The 19,363-nt window shown below is 41.5% G+C and overlaps 1 protein-coding gene across 2 annotated transcripts in view; it reads right to left on the bottom strand.

Moving 5' to 3' along the window:
- DNAJC16 (DnaJ heat shock protein family (Hsp40) member C16) overlaps positions 1 to 19,363 on the bottom strand; it is a 58,843-nt gene that overhangs the window by 25,463 nt on the left and 14,017 nt on the right. For both annotated transcript variants that reach the window (XM_012530524.4, XM_004472168.3), the window contains 3 exons: positions 10,966 to 11,150; positions 9,151 to 9,255; positions 8,221 to 8,379 (listed from right to left, as the gene is read on the bottom strand). In XM_012530524.4, coding sequence (XP_012385978.1) covers positions 8,221 to 8,379; positions 9,151 to 9,177 — 186 coding nt within the window. In that variant the 5' untranslated portion in view covers positions 9,178 to 9,255; positions 10,966 to 11,150. The remainder of the gene's footprint in view (positions 1 to 8,220; positions 8,380 to 9,150; positions 9,256 to 10,965; positions 11,151 to 19,363) is intronic.

Consider the following 19,363-nt stretch of genomic DNA (forward strand, 5'->3'; position numbering starts at 1 on the left):
TTAAGAATATTAAGACGACACTGGATGAGCACAAAGAAGAATTTGAAAGCATACAAAGAAAAATAGCAGATCTTATGGGAATGAAAGGTGTAATAAATGAAATTTTAAAAACATTAATCATATAATAGCAGATTTGAGGAGGCAGAAGCAAGGACTGGTGAGCTTGAAGAAATGGTCTCTGAAAGTGAACATACAAAAGAAGAGATGAAGAATGGAAAAAATTGAACAAGGCCTCAGGGAACTAAACGACAGCAAGAGGTGTGTAAACATGTGTCATGGGTGTTCCAGAAGGAGAAGAGAAGAGAAAAAGGGTAGAAGGAATATTTGAAGAAATAATGGTAGAAAATTTCCCAATCCTATTGAAGGACATAGATATCCATGTCCAAGAAGCACAACGTACTCCCATCCGAAAAATTCTAAATAGACCAACTCTGAGACACATACTCATCAGAATGTCAAGTGCTAAAGACAAAGAATTCTGAGAGCAGGAAGAGAAAAGCAAAGCATAATATATAAGGGATATCCAATAAGATTAAGTGCTGTTTCTTACCAGAAACCATGGAGGCAGAAAGACAGTGGTCTGATATATTTAAGATACTACAAGAGAAAAACTTCCAGCCAAGAATCTTATATCCAGCAAGATTGTCTTTCAAAAATGAGGGTGAAATTAGAATATTCACAGATAAACAGAAACTGAGAGAATTTCTAAGCAAGAGACTAGATTTTTGGGAAATACTAAAGGGTGTGCTAGAACCTGAAAAGAAGAGACTGGAGAGAGGGGCCTAGAAGAGAGTCTAGAAATGAAGGCTATATCAATAAAAGTAACTAAAAGTATCAAAAGAGTGGTGAAAATAAAATATGACAGATAAAACTCAAATAGTCAGGAATAAAGTTAACCAACAATGTAAAGCACTTGTATTCAGAAAACTGCCACTCAATGTTAAAACAAATCAAAAAAGCCCTAAATAACTGGAAGAATATTCCATGCTCATGGATTGGAAGACTAAATAACATTAAGATGTCAATTCTACTCAAATTGATATACAGATTTAATGCAATCCTGATAAAAATTCCACCAGCATTAAAGAAAAAATTGAAAACACGATCATTGAATTTATTTGGAAGGGTAAGGAATCCTGAATAGCCAGAAACATCATAAAAAGAAAAAGTGAATCCTCATCTCCAGACTTTAAATCATAGTACCTATCTATAGTGGTAAAAACAGCATGGTACTGGCCTAAAGACAGACACAATAGACCAATGGAATCAAATTTATGGTTCAGAAACAGACCCTCACAAGTATCGTCAAGTGAATTTTGACTAGCCTGTCGAACTCACACAGCTTGGGCAGAACAATCCATTCAAGAAATGGTGCTGAAAGAATTGGATATCCATAGCTGAAAGAAGGAAAGAAGACCCCTACTCACATCTTATCCAAAAATTAACTCAAAATGGATCAAAAAACTAAAAATAAAAGCAAGAACCATAACACTTTTAGAAGAAATTATAGGAAAATATCTTCAAGACCTGGTGGTAGGTGGTGGATTCTTAAAGGAGACAAGAAAAGGACTGAGTAGACTACTGATGTGTAATGTATGTAGAAGTTTTAATTAGCTTTACTGTAAAATTGTGGAAATGTATAGAGTGGATGGTAACACACAGTGAGTAACAGCTAGTTTATAAATGGAGATGTGACTGAAAATGGTAGTCTTGTTATATAAATTGATATATAACAATTGACAGAATGCTAGAGAATAATCTAGGAACTGGATAGCACAGTAAACCAAGAGGTGGATGAGAATTGTGGTTGATGGTACAGATTCAAGAGTGTCTTTCGTTAGCTAGAGCAAATGTATATCACTATTGCAGGGTGTTGGGAATGTGGAGAAACATTGGAAAAATACACCTGGAGTGACCTATGGACTGTGGTTAGTAGGAACAATATAATATTCTTGCATCTATGCGAAAGAAGTATTGTGTTGATACTGAGGCAGTATGGAAAATGTGAGCCAAATGTACACTATGGACATGGTAACAATCAGATGATATTATTTTTATCTGTAGCAAATGACACACCATATTGTGGTGTGTTGATGGAGGGGTGTTGTCTGGGTATTCTGCACATGTGCATGATTGTTTTGTAAGTTTACAACTTCTGTTATAAAAAATATATTTAAAAAATAATAATAGGGTGGGTTGGGGGAAAAATACACCAAATGTAATATAAGGACTATGATTAGTAGTAAGATTTTGACAATATTCTTTCATAATTTGTAACAAACGTCTCATGACAATGCAAGGTGTTGGTAGAGGGTTGATGAATGGGACTCCTGTATGATGTTCTGCATGTTTGCTTTTTAAGTTCACACTTTTACTATACACTTGTTTATGTATGTTCATGCATAAATGATATAAAGATAATAACAGGATTGGTTAGGGGAAAAATACTTTGTTTAGTAGTAATATTTTGACAATGCTCTTTAATCATTAATTAAAAAGGTTTAACAACAATGCACATTATTGGTGGTAGGGTGAGTTATGAATCCTGTATGATGTTATATATGTTTGTTTTGTAAATTCACAACTATTATTATACACTTATTATTTATGTATGTTTATGTATGAGTGATATACTTTAATAAATTAAAAAAAAAATCACCTGACCATAGATGTGAGGGTGTATTTTGAACCATCAATTCAGGTCCATTGGTTTATATGTCTGTCTTTATAATTGTGAGCTAGAGCAGATGTACATCACTATCGCAGGGTAGTGGGAATGTGGAGAAGCATGGGGAAACACAACTGGAGTGACCTATGGACTGTGGTTAGCAGCAAAAATGTAATACTCAAGCATCTATGCCAAAGATGCACTGTGTTGATAATGGTGGGGGGTTTGGAAAAAATGTATCAAATGTATGCTATGGATGATGATTAGTTGTTATAGTCTGATGATACTATCTCATAATCTGTAATAAATGTTCCACCATGGTGTGGTGTGTTGATAAAAGGGTGTTGTACGGGAATTCTGCACATATGCATGATTGTTTTATAAGTTCACAACTTCTGTAATAAAAATATTTTAAAAAGAAAAATAGAGTGGGTTAGGAGAAAAATACACCAAATATAAGACCTGGCAAGTAGTAAGATCTTGATGATATTCTTTCATAATTTTTAACAAATGTCTTACAACAATGCAAGGTGTTGGTAGTGGGCTGATATGTGGGACCACTGTAAAATGTTATGCATGTCTGCTTTGTAAGTTCACAACTGTTACTATACACTTATTGTTTATGTATGTTCATGTATAAATGATATAAAAAAAAATAATAGGGTGGGCTGGCAGAAAAACACACCAAATATGATACTTTAGTTAGTAGTAATATTTTGAGGATGCTCTTTCATCATTACTTAAAAACATTTCACAATAAGTAAGGTATTGGTGATGTGATGAATATAGAAGCCCTGTATGGGGGAAGCGGGCTTGGCCCAGTGGTTAGGGCGTCTGTCTACCACATGGGAGGTCCGTGGTTCAAACCCCGGGCCTCCTTGACCCGTGTGGAGCTGGCCCTTGTGCAGTGCTGATGTGCACAAGGAGTGCGGTGCCATGCACGGGTGTCCCCGCATAGGGGAGCCCCACACGCAAGGAGTGTGCCCTGTAAGGAGAGCCGCCCAGCGCGAAAGAAAGTGCAGCCTGCCCAGGAATGGCGCCGCCCACACAGAGAGCTGACATACAAGATGACAACAAAAAGAAACACAGATTCCCGTGCCACTGACAAAAGAAGTGGACAAAGAAGAACACGGAGCAAAATGGACACAGAGAGCAGAAAACGGGGGGGGGGGGGCAGTTTGGGGGAAAGGGGAGAGAAATAAATAAAAAATAAATCTTAAAAAAAAAAGCCCTGTATGATGTTATGTGTTTGTTTTGTAAGTTCACAACTATTACTATATACTTATTATTTATGTATGTTTATGTAAGAGTTGATATAGTTCAATAAATTTTTAAAAATTGGGGGAAAAAATTACAGAGGCAAAACTGGGAGAACAGGTGTGGCTGAAGTGATTGAGCGCCTACTTCCTATGTAAGAGGTTGCAGGTTCAATCCTCAGTATCTCCTAAAGAAACAAAACAAACAAAAATACCAACTCTGCTTGGGGAGAGGGTGTAGCTCAGTGGTTGAGCACCTGCTTTCCATGTACGTGGTCCTGGGTTCGATCCCCAGCACTTCTTAAAAACAAAAAAAGAGGCAAAACCAAAACTAATGTCTGGTGTTAGAAAACAGGATAGTGCCTTCCTTTGGCAAGGAGGGGGAGTGGTTGGGAGGGAGAAGAGGGGCCCTTCTGGGTGCTGATATGCTATTTCTTGAGCCACGTGATGCTAACATGGACTTATTCACTTTGTGGCAATTCGCTGAGCACTATGCTTCTGATGTGTGTATTTTTCTACGTGCGTATTAGACTTTAATAAATAATTCGGGGAGCGGCTGTGGCTCAAGCAGTTGAGTGCCTGCCTCACACATGGGAGGCCCTGGGCTTGGTTTTCAGTGCTTCCTAAAGAAAAAAACAGACAGACAATAAGCACACAATGAGAAAACAAAACAAAACCATGAGCAGACAATGAGAGCAAACAATGAGCAAACAGACGAGGGAGCCATCGGGTGAGGGGGAATAATTTTCAAGAGCAGAAGGTTAACATAAAAAGACTGAAAAGGGGAAACGGACTTTGGCCCAGTGGTTAGGGCGTCCGTCTACCACATGGGAGGTCCGCGGTTCAAGCCCCGGGCCTCCTTGACCCGTGTGGAGCTGGCCCATGCACAGTGCTGATGCGCGCAAGGAGTGCCGTGCTACACAGGGGTGTCTCCCGCGTAGGGGAGCCCCACGCGCAAGGAGTGCACCCATAAGGAGAGCCGCCCAGCGCGAAGGAGGGAGCAGCCTGCCGAGGAATGGCGCCGCCCACACTTCCCGTGCCGCTGACAACAAAAGAAGCGGACAAAAAAACAAGACGCAGCAAAAAGACACAGAAAACAGACAACCGGGGGAGGGGAGGGGAATTAAATAAATAAAAATAAATCTTTAAAAAAAAAAAAAAGACTGAAAAGACAAGCCAGAGAATGGGTGAAGATATCTGCCACACACATAAATGATAAAAAACTAGGAAAAAAGAAAAAACAAGTCTAGAACTTAAAAATAACTCCTATCAATCAATAGAAAGGCAGACAATCCAATAGACTAAAAAGGAGTAAAACACTTGAGAAAAGAGGCATTCCAAAAGGCCCAGGCACAATGCCCTTGCAATTAAGAAAAATGCAAAGCAGAATCATGATGAGACATTATTACACAGTCATCCAAATTAGAAAAATTAAATTGGACAAATGTTGGCAAGGATGTGCAACTGTCACTACTGTTGGAAATGTAAAATGGGACCATTGCGTTGGAAAACATTATCTAGTAAAGTTGAAGATTTGAATATCCTAGGACCCAGTAATTTCACATCTAGATATTCCCTAGAACAAGCAAAAACAACGTTTCATAAAGAATAAAGTGGCTGGTTCAACTCAGGGGCTAAAGGATCGCACAAATGCTTGCTGTCACGACAACCTTTGCACTCGGTGTACAGCGGAAGGGCTTTACGTGCGCTTCCCAAGTCATCCCATAGAACGTTAAAAACACCAAAAAGATGGGAACTCCAGGGTTGCAGTTTAAATAAGATTAACTTCTACAGCCTCACCAGGAGAAGGAAGTGACATCAGTGTTGTTTCTCTTTGTTCTCTCTGGGAGGGCTCTGGAGCACAATGCGCTGGCGGCCTGGCACCCCTGCCTTTGTGCATGCAAGGGCGCTGGTCACCTCTGCTTCTGGACTATCAGTGCAAACGCCAAGGCAGTGAAAAAGATGGAAAACTTCTTACTATTGTTTTGAAGATAGTTCCAGTCTCACAGACAGGCCCTTGGAAGGAGTCTCGGCTCTCAGAGGCTCTTTAATCTCACCTCCCTAAGGAGGCACTTATCTCAGTGGATGGGAACTGCTGATAAATCCACCCCCTCCACCAAGGTGAGTTGCTTAAGGGCAAAGACTAGCTCTGGATGTCAGGGTTGGCTCTGTAATTGCTACATAGTAGGCAGGCGATGAAACACCTACTGCATGAATGAAATAAATGATTTTACAGAACTCCTCATTCTAGTCTCCCTGTTGATTTTTAAAAAAATAACGTTAAAAAATGGAAAATAATACATGTTCATGATGGATATTTTTGAAAACACAAAAATTAAAATAATATATAATTCAACCTTCAGGAGATAACCACTATTAACATTTTGATGCATTTATTTCCAGGTTTTCCCTATGCACGCCCAGGCACACATGCATTGTATTACAAAACTGGGCTGGTGTTTGCTTGCTCTGTAACATTATTTTATGAAAACTCTTCCCATCATTAAGTAGTCTTACATTTTAAATGGCTATATAATAATCCCAGTTTGGGATGTAACTATAATTATCCAACTGTTGGATAAAGTTTTCCCCATTTTTGCTGTTATGAATTATACTTAACATCTTTGTATTTAAATCTTTGTCTGAGTTCCTCATCCCTTAAGATAGATTCCTAAAAGGTAGTCTCTCCTCCCTCAGAGTCTTTATCAAGAGCCATCTTCTTAACAGGCCCTCCTCAGCCGTTTGGTCTTAAAATTACAACCCTTCTTCCTCAATACTCCTTTTTGGTTATGTTTTTCTCCTGATCTCTTACCACTAAATAATATTCTATAGTAGGGTAGGTTATGTGGCTTGTCTGGCTTCCCCACTAGGAGACACAGCAGGGAATTCTGCCAATTTTGTTCCCTGCTGCATCCCCAGCACCCGATGGTGTCTGCTCTCCTGCTGAATGAATCTAGGCAATTGCTATGTTACCAACAAAGAGCTTTTCTGAAAGCTCACTTCCCCCAGCAGGGCAAAAGAGTGCCTGTTTCTCTATACCCTCGACATTACTGAGCTAATTTAGCATTGACAATTTGATAGATGAAAAAAATGTTGTCTGCCTTTTTTGAGTATGAGTCAGATTTAATCTTTAAAAATGCTTATTAGTCATTTGAATCTCTTCTCAGAATTTTGTTCATATTCTTTATCCATTTTTTCAGAAAGTTTTTTAAAAGTATATTTTTAAATTAAGGTGAAATTCATGTAACAAAAGAAAGTAAGCATTTTAAAAAGTGTACTAATCATTGGCATTTAGTACATTCACAATGTTGTGCAACCATTTTGATTAGGAGCTCTTTAGAAATTAATTTTTTTAGAAGGCACCAGGGATTGAACCCAGGACCATGTACATGGGAGGCAGGCACTCAACCACTTGAGCTACATCCGCTCCCCTCAAATTTTTTTATGTATGTTGTAAATACTTCACCAGTTTAACTTTACATTTTTAAATAGGTACATAAAAATTTATAATCAAATTATTAAGATTTTCCAGTAAGATTTTTCCCAATGTTTTTAGTACTTCTCTCACCTTAAGAAAAGATATTCATCTATATGGCCTCTGATTCAGTCTATGGCTTTCTTTTATTCCTTTTTATTATTGTTTGTTATCTTTCATTCATTTCTGTAAATTATTTTGGAATAAGAGTGTTGATTTTTCAACAGGAGCACTTCAAAAGTAAAAGTTTTTTTTTTTTAAAGATTTATTTATTTATTTAATTCCCCCCCCCCTCCCCTGGTTGTCTGTTCTTGGTGTCTGTTTGCTGCGTCTTGTTTCTTTGTCCGCTTCTGTTGTCGTCAGCGGCACAGAAGTGTGGGCGGCGCCATTCCTGGGCAGGCTGCACTTTCTTTTCACGCTGGGCGGCTCTCCTCACGGGCGCACTCCTTGCGCGTGGGGCTCCCCCACGCGGGGGACACCCTTGCGTGGCACGGCACTCCTTGCGCGCATCAGCACTGCGCATGGCCAGCTCCACACGGGTCAAGGAGGCCCAGGGTTTGAACTGCGGACCTCCCATGTGGTAGACGGACGCCCTAACCACTGGGCCAAAGTCCGTTTCCCAAAAGTAAAAGATTTTTTAAAGTGGAACAGGACCAAGTAAGGTAAAAAACAAGCTCATTTTTTAATTTTTGTGAAGCTAAAGGAAGAAATTAAAAACTAGCTTCTCTTCTCTCTCACCTGCTTTGTTCAACTGTGCAGTTCCCGTGCACAAAGGCTGGAGGTAAGTCCTGAAGGAAAGGCACAAGGGGACTTTCACCTACCTGCAGAACAGCAGCAGGCTTGTTGACGTGTTCCTTAAAGATCAGGAGGGTGGGTGCATAGACATTGACGTTGTACTGCCTCGTCATCTCTTCTACCCCTCTCAAACCGGAATACACGTATCCAAAGGACAAATAATCTTTGTATGCAAAAGCAGTCAACTGTTAGGGCATAAGAGAGAGGAATAAAATTGAATTGACGGCACAGAATCTAACTTACAAACCGAGTGTGATGGGAGAAGATGAAACCTAGCATGTGGAACACCATTACATCTTCTATACCCTTGTATAGTCCTAGGAATTTGGTGTTCCATGCACGAAAATGATACCAGCAATGGTAAACACGATTACTTCTTCTTTTCACAGATCAAGCAAAATAACTGTCTTATTAAGAACGGTAGTGAGAGGGAGGCATGGACTGCTTGTGAACTACTTGTGTCCCAATCATGTAAGGCAGCCTTGGGCATGCCACTGGTGAAGCAGGAACTTTTCTCTCCTATCTCACATCACAGTGCTAACGAGACTGCTGAAGTGTGCTACTAGGCATCAGCCAAGAGGGCGGGTTCTGGAGCCAGACAGGCTTCAGTGGGAACCTGTGTCTTCCCCAAATTGTAGTAAGACCTTGGGTGGTTTACACAACCACCTTGGCCTACAAAAGAGGAATGATACCTCTGTATCCGGGTTCTTCTGGGGGATTAAATGCTATTATGTGTTCATAAAGTCCTGGCACAGTAAGCGGCATCAGCAAGTGCTCAAGGTATGGTAGTTCTGGCAAACTTCTGATCTTCAATCATTTCCCACAGGATAAACGAATACTTACAAAAAGTACAACACGGCTACAAGTTTCAACCCAGAGATTACTCTTTCCATTAAAAAAAAAGATGAAGAAGAAGAAGAAGAAAATACAAACCATTACCCAAGCATATAAAGTACCTTGTAGAGCAGCGGCACAGCTGGCATTTGGTCAAACAGAAGTACGTGGGGTTTATTCTCTTGCTGCCAGCCAGAGAGGAATCTGACATAATTTTTATTTGTAACCTTAAATTGAAAACAGGATGTTAGTTTCAATATTTAATTCTTAATAACTGTATTAAATCTAGTCTGAAGATTATTTTAAAAAATCAAATATGCCAAAAAAAAAAAAAAGATTGTTCGGTAAAAAAACAAAAAAATGCATATAACTATTTTTTTTTTTTAGTTTGACTAAAGCTATTTAAAAAAACAGAGATGCTGATTGCATCTTTTTATTCGTTCCACTCTTACAAACTGAAATCATAATATAATCCTTACTGGCCATGTTATAAAAAAAAACAGAAAACAAAAACAAACCTCCAAAGTTGGTTCTTGCTACACTTCTTCATCTATTAACCTGCAGAAGAGAATGCAACACTTGCCCTTTTCAGATGACTTGAATAAAAATGTCTAACCATTATATAACTTCATTAATTGCCATCTAAATTGCTGTTTGTGTTTCCCTGTTAATGCCCTAAGATAATCCCGCGGAGAGAACAAATTAAAGGCCAAATCAGTTAAGTTTCTATCTAGAAATTTTTTATAGTTCACAAAAATTTTTCTCTCCATATTGCGTGATGGTCCTGAGTGATCTACGTAAAACCTAAATCTGGTCCTTCCACTCCTCTGCCTAATGCCCTCGATGGCTCCCCGTCGCCTACGGGGTCCTTGAGAGGCACCGAGGCCCCCTGAAGTCCTCATAGCGAGATTCCCATTAGCCCCTCTCATCTCATCCCGTCCTGCTCACTGATGACCGTTTTGTACCACACAGATTGTTTCATGTCTCCAGACCCATCTGCCCGGAACGTATTCTTTACTTCTCTTTCCTCACCTAGCAACCTTCTTTCAGGGGGCATTTTTGCCAGGAAGCCTCTCCCAACTCCCCAGGATGAGCTCTCAACAAATTGGACAGAAATAATCACTCACTACATGGGGTGCCTTGAAAAGCCTCCTCAACCCAGGCATTTTACAAATCATTTTAGGAACCTGCAATGCTCCTCGCCAATTTTCTTTCAAGCTAACCCTAAAAATATTTCTTCTTTGGATAATGATCCTGACAGGGCAGAGTCTACAAACAGAACATGTAGAAAGGGGTGGAAAATTCTGTATGTTCTCTTTCCTTGGTATTGTTAAAAGAAAGAATCATTTAAAGCAAAACAGCAGTCTTTTACCAGTTCCTTTGATTCCTAACCCAAGGTGCCGGAAAAAAAAATTTAGATGTTTCTTTAGCTTAACCTGTTTCTGAAATTCAGTCAGATTGTTACATCACTATAAATTTTTAAATCTCCAAAAACACTTGATATCATGGATTTTGATATTTATAGATGTGATTGTTAAATATGTAATAAAATGTAATTTAATTTGAATACTTTCATAAGAGAAATACCTTCACATGAACAAATCCACAAATTGGAAAGAAATCCTTTGTCCTATCACGTGATCTGATTTTTTTGTTTAGAAAAGAGTCACTGCAATTTTAGGTAGATTCCTAAGATAGGGAGGTCTGCAAATTACTTATAAACAGGAATAAATTATTTCATTCTCTTTACTTAGCTTTTCAATTTTCAGCTTCTTATAGGCTTCATTCAATGATATAGTTTGCACAAGTAATGCATATGTATCTTGCCATGCTCAAAACGAAACTCACGCCTGAGATGCTCACAGATAAAAGTTCAGGGCACTTAGCCATCCCACGCACTCATAAACTTCTTGGCCACAGGCATGATAGGTACTTACTTTCTCCACCAAGTTCCCTGGAAGGAGGCTTTCTACAAATTGCCGTAAGTTCTCACGGACGACCGCATTATGGAAGAAGGAGATTTTCCCGTTTATAATTCCTAGGATCGAGGGTGTGCTGTGTGCTCCCAGGTGATGGGCCAGGCGTCTCTCGTACCCAGCATGGACCACGCCAATTCCCACACCTGAGAAGGATGAAGACCCACATGAAGTCTTTGTGTGTCCCCTGCCAGTCCAAGTGCTGATAAGCAACCTTCCAGAGTGAAACTGGAAAACCCACCTCCTAGGAGGGGATGGCTTTCCTAATGGACGGCCTAGCATTCTTTCCCTGCTGGACTAAGTTGGTTCAGTGTTTCTGCAGAGCAACCTGGCAGTATTTAAGAAAAGCTACAAATCTTTATATCTTTTAGCCTGTTATTTCTCATTTTGGGAGTAGATCATAAGGAAATACTCCGAAAGAAAAGAACACAATTTGTACACACTGTTCCTATTCATAAAGGAAAACAAAAACAAAATAAAACCCTATAAACAACCCAAGGGTTTAAAAACAGGGCAGAGTTGGATTTATCAAAAGAACAGAAGAAAGTCAGTTTCTCACCCTTATGAATGTCTCCCTTTTATTTAAATTACTTTATAGAGATATTATAAAATACAGATCATCAAAAAGAGAAAAAAACTAAGTTACAATCATTTAAAAATCCGGATCCCCAAATAGCCACGGTTAAACTGTTTAAACCTTTCCCTACACAAATATAATGTTTATAGTAAATTTTTGCTCTTTCCCTCAACCAATATTATTTGGAGGGCCAGTGTCTTTGCTGAACACTGGAGATACATTAACCATCAATAGCCAGTAAATGGCTCTCTTCTCTAGACGTCTGATAGACTTCTCAAACTCAACATTTCCTAAAACAGAGCGCCTGTCTCCCACGCTTTTGCCGTGTCAACCGTCGGCAGCTCCATCCTTCTGATTACCTAGGCCCGAATCTCAATGTAGGAAGGGGTTAAGTTTAATTTTCACAAAGGGGAAGCCAGACCCCGCAGGTGGAGGGAAAGGGGTTCTAGCGGCTTTGGCGTGCCAGGAATCTGAAAAGTGGCGCCAAAACGAGGGGGGCCAATGGTGAGAAGTGAGGGTGGGGCCAAGCGAGAAGGGTCAAGGGTGAGAAGTGGGGACAGGGCCAATAGTGAAAGTGGCACCAAATCTGAAAAGTGTGCCAGGAGAGAAAGTGGTGCCGAGGCTGCCCAGCCTGCCGGAGCGTACAGAGCGTGGGAGCAGAGACTGAGAGTGGAACCTCATAATTTAGACGTTTCGGATAGGCTGAAACCCCTGACGTACCCAATCAATGGGGAACAGGGGAGGGACCTGTGTGTTAGGTTTAGGTTATAAATATCACTGTTTCTTGCTGTTTGGCTGGTTTTCATAAAATCAGGATGGAAGTATATAGGACAAAACTTGAACGCATATGGCCAAGTTACAGAAGGTGCGGTAGGAGGAAGCATTAAGCAAGGGAATGTGTTTTGTGAAGGCAGAATTGGTCTTGAGATGAAGCAACTATTGTCTATGTGGTTATGGATAGTTCTAAGAAGTTTGTAAAAGCAATGTTTAAACTGAAATATTGGAATGGCTAATTCCAGTAAGTTATTAAACAGAAACAGAATTGATTTTAATAACAAAAAGTAGCTTCATAACAGGCAAAACTGTCAAAGGCCACCTCAATCTGCATATTAAAGAGGTGGTAAAGGAAGATAGTCTTGATTCCATTGGGCCTCTATCTGTATTGCTGAAGTAAAATACTTGTTAATTAATGTCATTATGGTGAAGGTGCAGAAGTAAAAATCTCCGTGATGCTGAAGGACGCTTTGCACCAGGCTGCTGGAATCCTGGAGCCTCCCATCCTAGCTTCTCCCTAGGGTCAACAGCGCTGCAGGTGCTGGCTGTGTGAAGGACATGCTAAGTGGAGCAGTGATTACCAGAGTGCTATGAGTAGAACTAAACCATAACTGGCATTATGGCCTGCTCCCATGTAGCGGCAACTTGTATGGTGTTCTAAATGTCGACCTTGGATCTATTAATTGCAACCCAAAAAGAAACTTATGCATTCATTGGTATTAAGTACTGTACCTATATCTCCTATTCTAGATATATGCTTGATGATTATGGTGATATCTTTTCTAGATCATATGCAGAGAGATATTGAACATGTTAAAAGGTCCTGGTAAACTTCATTTTCTAAGTAGTTAATGAACATGCTTAATCTAACTCTCCCTCCTAGCCCTTATTCTAAAACCTGTCCCATTCATATCCTGGAGAGGACTGGCAAACCCACATGCCATCCTGCCAGGGCTAAGCATTTTCCCACCCGGAGGGAAACAGAAAACAAGCTCACTGGGATCCACTTCGGCTTAACCCCTTCAGGGTAGTCTATGGATAACCTTTCCTCAACTAGGACCTGGAAACCAATTTCTGATGAAAACCTGCAAAATAAAACCCATCAACCTTTAGACGTTGCAGCCTTTAGGCACCTGGCCTTTTCTACTTGTGTGGCCCAGTATCCTTTCAGTGATTCCCTATATCCTCAAAATTCTAATTAAGCTTATTTCTTCCATCTTGTTAGCCATACGGGGATTTCAGCCAGTTCCACCCAGGGTGCCATAGTTGTCTTCCTTCAACCATGATAGACTAGCAGGAGGATTTTACACCTTGTCAGGTAAGGCCTACTGCTCCTAACCAGCAGGAAGCAGTTGCAAAAGTGACCATCATCCTTCAGCATCCCTTTAAGAAGGAAGATGTAAGCTCTCAGGGGGAGATAGAGGCTTTAGAGGGGCTCAAACGTGCACTGGTGCAGGCCCCTGTTCTAATCCTCCCTTCCCTTGAGAAACATTTCCACTTGTTTGTTACAGTAGATAATGGGACAGCCTTGGGGGTTCTGACCCAAATCTGGGGTGGTCAAAGGAGACCTACAGCCTTCCTTTCCAAGATTGTGAATCCTGTCTCCAGGGGATGGCCTGGATGTGTTCAAGCTGTGGCGGCAACTGCTCCCCTGGTAGAAGAGAGCAGGAAGCTGACGTTCAGGGGAGCCTTAGTCGTTAGGAACCCTCATCAGGTCAGAACTGTGCTCAGAATGCGGGAGAGTGGTTGACTGATCCCCAAATTCTGAAGTATGAGGCTATCCTAATGGAAAAAATGACTTGGTATCGACAACAGACCATAGCCTAAACCTGGCCTCTTTCCTTTGGAAGGGACCTGACCAAAAGGAGGCTCCTGAGCATGACTGTTTAGACCTGAGTATCAGACCTGAGTCCGATCTGACCTTGGGGCCCTTCCCTTGTACTTGGGGGAAAAATTATTCCTAGATGGGTCCTCCAGGGTCCTAGAAGGGAGGAGGCACAATGGGCTATGCAACTGTGGATGGATTAACTTGTGAGATGAAAGCAGCTGGCCAATTGCTCAATGATTGGTCAGCTCAAACTTGTGAATTGTATGTATTAAATAAAGCCCTCAAATTATTGGAGGAAGAGGATGGTATAGTGTACACCAACTCTAAGTATGCCTGTGGGGTAGTCCACAACTTTGGAAAATTTGGGAAAAGAGGGGATTGATTAACAGCAAAGAAAAAGGGCTAGTCCATGGGGAATTATTAAAACAAGTGTTGGCCAATCTACTTTACCCAGGGAAATATCAGTGGTGCATGAAAACGGACACCAGAAAGGTCATATGTTTGAGGTGAAGGGCAATAGGTCAGCTGATGAAGAGGCTAGGAAGTCTCCCTTAGTTCCCCTTCGAAGGTGATGATCCTGATACCCTCCATTCCTGAAGAGTTCAGGGTCCCCAAGTTCTCTGAAAAGGAGATGAAAGAGCTGGAGCAGTTAGGAGCGACGCTGGATGATCAAGGGAAGAGGCTCCTCCCGGATAACAGGTAAATATTGAATAAACAAGTGATGAGAGAGGTATTATCAGTCTTACAGCAAGGGAGTCATTGGGTAGTACAGGCCATGCGTGATCTGGTTCTTAAGTATTTTGGATGCATGGACCTTTACTCTTAAGGAGGCAAGAATGAGGGGGATGGGAGCCAGACCTCAGGTCATTCCAGAGTACTCAGGCTGATTACACTAAAATGCCCCCAATGGGTCAGCTCAAGTATGTTTTGGTTATTGTAGATCATTTGACAGGATGGGTGGAGGCAAATTCTCTGGCCCCAGTTACAGCATCAGGAACATCTAAAATTATCCTTGAACAAATCACTCCTCATTATGGGTTAGTGAAAAATATAGACCCAGACAATGGTAGTCACTTTACCTCCTGTGTTCTCCAGCATATTATGCAACGGCTGGGTGCCACATGGAAATTCCATATATCTTGGCACCTGCTGTCTTCAGGGAGAGTGGAGAGAATGAATCAACCTTTAAAGAAGCATCTTTCTAAATTGGTCTTAGAAACAAAGTTACCCTGGATTAACTGCTTATCCATAGCCCTATTGAAGATTAGAACTGCCCCTAGGAAAGAATTGGGAATCCTTACGAAATGCTTTTTGGCTTGCCTCTTCCTAGGAGAACTTGAGACCTCCCTTCCTTAGAGTCAAAGGATCTCTTCCTTAAGAATTATATATTGGCTTTGTCCTCTACTTTGTCATCCCTCAGGCACCGTGGTTTGCTGGCCCAGACCCCACCTCTTGAATTCACTGTCCCATCAACACCAACCCAGCAGTTGAGTCTGAATCTAGTCATGAAAGGAGTCCAAACTTCAGCCAACCTGGGAAGGACCCTATCAAGTTTTGTTGACAACTGAAACTGCAGTCTGGACAGCAGAAAAAGGCTGCACCTACTACTCTCGAGTAAAAGGACCAGTACCCAAAACGGACGATAAGTACCCAACACCACCATCTGTGGCCTGGGAAATAACTCCAACTTCGGATCCCTTAAGGATCACTCTGAGAAGGCAGTAATTGGGAGGGCATATCAGAAAGGGGGAGGGACTGCTCAGACTCTCTATCAGTAAACTTGGTGGGAAGATACCCTCCACTTAGAGGGAAGGCTATTATCTATATTCACCTTGCTAGTGTCTAAAGAGACCAGCAGATGAAGGATTTAAAGTTTCTGAAAATGAGAATAATTATACTGACTATGTTTCAGATTCAGGTCATGACAAGCCCCATTAAATTGATAGTAAATATAACTGAAGGTCTGGAGTCCCAGACTGTGCAGTTTGATGCCTGCCAAGTAATAAACTGTGGGAATCTGGAGCACCAGTGACGGCTGAGGGGGGAAAATAAATAACTATGCCCAGAGCCAGTGGGGAATGGTTACAGTCGAGCTCCCCTTGCTCCTCCTGGGATGATGTATGGTGGACTACCCAGTATAAGGTAGGGACCATGAATATGGGATGGTCTCACCAAGTTCGAGTTCATTAAAGAGTAAAAATAATCTTTTATAAAGGTAATACCCCACCAGACTGCAAAAGTCTTCAGTGCAATCCAGTAGTAATTACTATTAAGGCAGCAGACAAATTAGAAACTGGGAGCAGCACCAGGGACCAAGTAGTCGATAAGAGCATATGCAATGGGGGTGGACGTTACAGGTAAAGATCCTCTGGGGAGGTTCTGTATTCGAGTCCTTCTTCCCCCTGTGGATATGATGTCAACATCTCCTCCAGCTAACCCTTCAGATACCAAGAGAAAATCCATCATGGGCCAGTTTCCTGATACAAAATGATCCCTAAGCAGCCAGGATACTTAAGGCAGAGGATTTCAAGCAAACCATAGAAACAAAGACAGGATATCAGGACATAAATGCCTAGGTAGAATGGGTCAAATATACTGTCCAGAGTCTGAACAAAAGGACCTGTTATACATGTGCAATAGGCTGACCCACAGCTCATATTGTACCCTTTCCACTAGGTATGGAAAAGCATGAAAGGGAGCTTAAGTGCATGATACTCCTCTTTCAGAGTGTTACTCCTGGTGAAAACTGTAGTACATTGTCCTCTCTCTTCCCTCCTGTGAAAAAGGAAAACACCATAGCTGTACCGGCTTCCTGCCTTGGTCTAGGAAGTCATTCTGCCTGTCTCTCTAGATGGGGAAAAGGGCTCCAGGACCTTGGGACCATGGCCTTGTGTACACGAGTATGGAACATGAGTGAGGACAGTAGGCAATTTCCCCAGTTTTGCCATACCCCGAGCAGACCTTTGGTGCTACTGGGGAAAAGGCATCCTCCGACCGGTGTTACCTGGGAAGTGGGGAGGAACCTGTGCTCTGGTTCAATCAGCTATCCCATTTACTCTGGCATTTGAAAAAGAGGAAGAACCACAAAACCAGGGAAAGAGAACAAAGAGAAGTTTACTTGGTTCCTTTGATGACCAAATTTATCTAGATAGAATAGGAGGTCCCTGGGGAGTCCCCAAGGAATTTAAAGTTAGAAATCAGGTAGTTGCAGGATTTGAGTCATTCTCAAATCTTGCTTGGACCCACTGTGGAGGGTAACAGTTAAAAAAATGTGGATTGGATTAACTATATATATTATAATAAAAAAATATTTATCAATTACACTAGGGATGCAGTTAAGAGAATAGCAGAACAGTTGGATACTACTAGCTGAATGGCATGGGAAAATAGGATAGCCCTAGACATGATGCTAGCAGAAAAAGGAGGCATATGTATTATGATTGGAGGTAGTTGCTGTACCTTCATCCCCAATAATATGGCTCCAGACAGGACTATCAGCAAGGCCTTGTAAGGCTTAACAGCCTTATCTGAAGAGTTAGCAGAAACAGAAAATTCTGGCATTGACAACTCACTCACGGGATGGTTAGAGAGCTGGTTTGGAAAATGGAAAGAGTGGCACTGTCTGTCCTGACTTCCTTTATCACCATGGTTGGTATACTCACAACAGTTGGATATTATGTCATCCCATGTGCCCAAGGGTTAGCTCAAAAACTCACTGAAATGGCTCTAACCAAACAGATGCCCATACAGTACAAGCAAAACAACTTGTACCCCTTTAAAGAGGAAGATCTCTATGATGAAGAATGTGAGGAGGCTCTTTGCAGATTTGAGAAACTAAACTGTGAAAACTAAAGAGTCTAAAAGAAAGAGGGGGGATATATAGGAAAGGGTTAAGTTTAATTTTCACAAAGGGGAAGGCAGAGCTGGATCTACTGTTCCAGGAGGGAGGGAAAGGGGTTCTCATGGCTTTGGTGTGTCAGGAATTTCAAAAGTGGTGCTGAAATGAGGGGGGCCAAAGGTGAGAAGTGGGGGCGGGGCCAATAGTGAAAAATTTGAAAATCGCACCAGGAGTGAAAACGGTGCTGAGCTGCTCAGCCCGGCAGAGTGTAGAGAGCTGGGAGCAGGGACTGAGAGCAGAACCCTGTAACTTAGACGTGTTGGACAGGCTGTAACTCCTGAAGTACCCAATCAACAGGGAACAGGGGAGGGACCTGCGTGTTAGGTTTAGGTTATAAATATTGTTTCTTGCTGTTTGGCGCGCCAGCCATTTTATCCAGGTTGTCCACCTGTTCTTGCAAGATGGTTAATAAAATTCTTTTCTCCTCTATAATCGGGTGAGCTTTTGTTTTCTTAAAGGTGCAGCTTTCTTTCTAACATCAAGAATCACCTTCGACTTCTTTCACACCCCATATCCACTTGGTTTTGTCTTCAAAATATATCCTGAATTCGACATCCTCACCATGCTCATTGCACCCCCCTGCATGATGACCATGTGTTGTCTGGGTTGGGCAACAGCCTCCTAAAAGGGCTGCCTGATTCTCCATGTCCCCTGTCTGCTTCTTCTCAAGCATGTCATATCCTGCCTCTGCCCAAATCCCGTGAAGGCTGTTTTGCTCAGAATAAAATCCACAATCCTTGCAAAGGCCTACCAGCCCTCTCCTGATGTGGTCCCTGGTTCCCCTCTGACCTTCCTCTTCTACTCCTCACACTCCCCTTGCTCCTGCCTCGGGGCCTTGGCATGGGCTGTTCCTTCCGCTGAAATGTGCATCCCCCTCAGGTCTACAGAGCTGACTCCTTCACCTCCTTCAAATCCTTCTCCATGAGGCCCAAATCCTTAATGAGGCCTTAGACCCCCCCACACTCAAGGGCCCCTCGACCTGTTCACTTTTTCAATAGAGACACTCCTAATATACCACACACTTTACTTATTCTATTCATTGTGTATTGTCTATTTTCCCCTGCTAGAAGGCAGGGAGCTTTATTTAGTTCACTGATGTACCCAAGCACCCAAAACAGAGCTTGGCACATGGTAGGAATGCATTGAAACTGGGCCATTAATCTATTTAACCAATTTTCTTATTGCTGCACATTGAGATTGTTTCTGGCCTTTGCTATTATAAGGAATACTCTGATAGGCACCTTGGTTCACTCTCGTATACAATCTTTGTGCACTTACATGA

This window comes from Dasypus novemcinctus, chromosome 9 (assembly GCF_030445035.2).
Source record: "Dasypus novemcinctus isolate mDasNov1 chromosome 9, mDasNov1.1.hap2, whole genome shotgun sequence".
Taxonomy (NCBI): domain Eukaryota; kingdom Metazoa; phylum Chordata; class Mammalia; order Cingulata; family Dasypodidae; genus Dasypus; species Dasypus novemcinctus.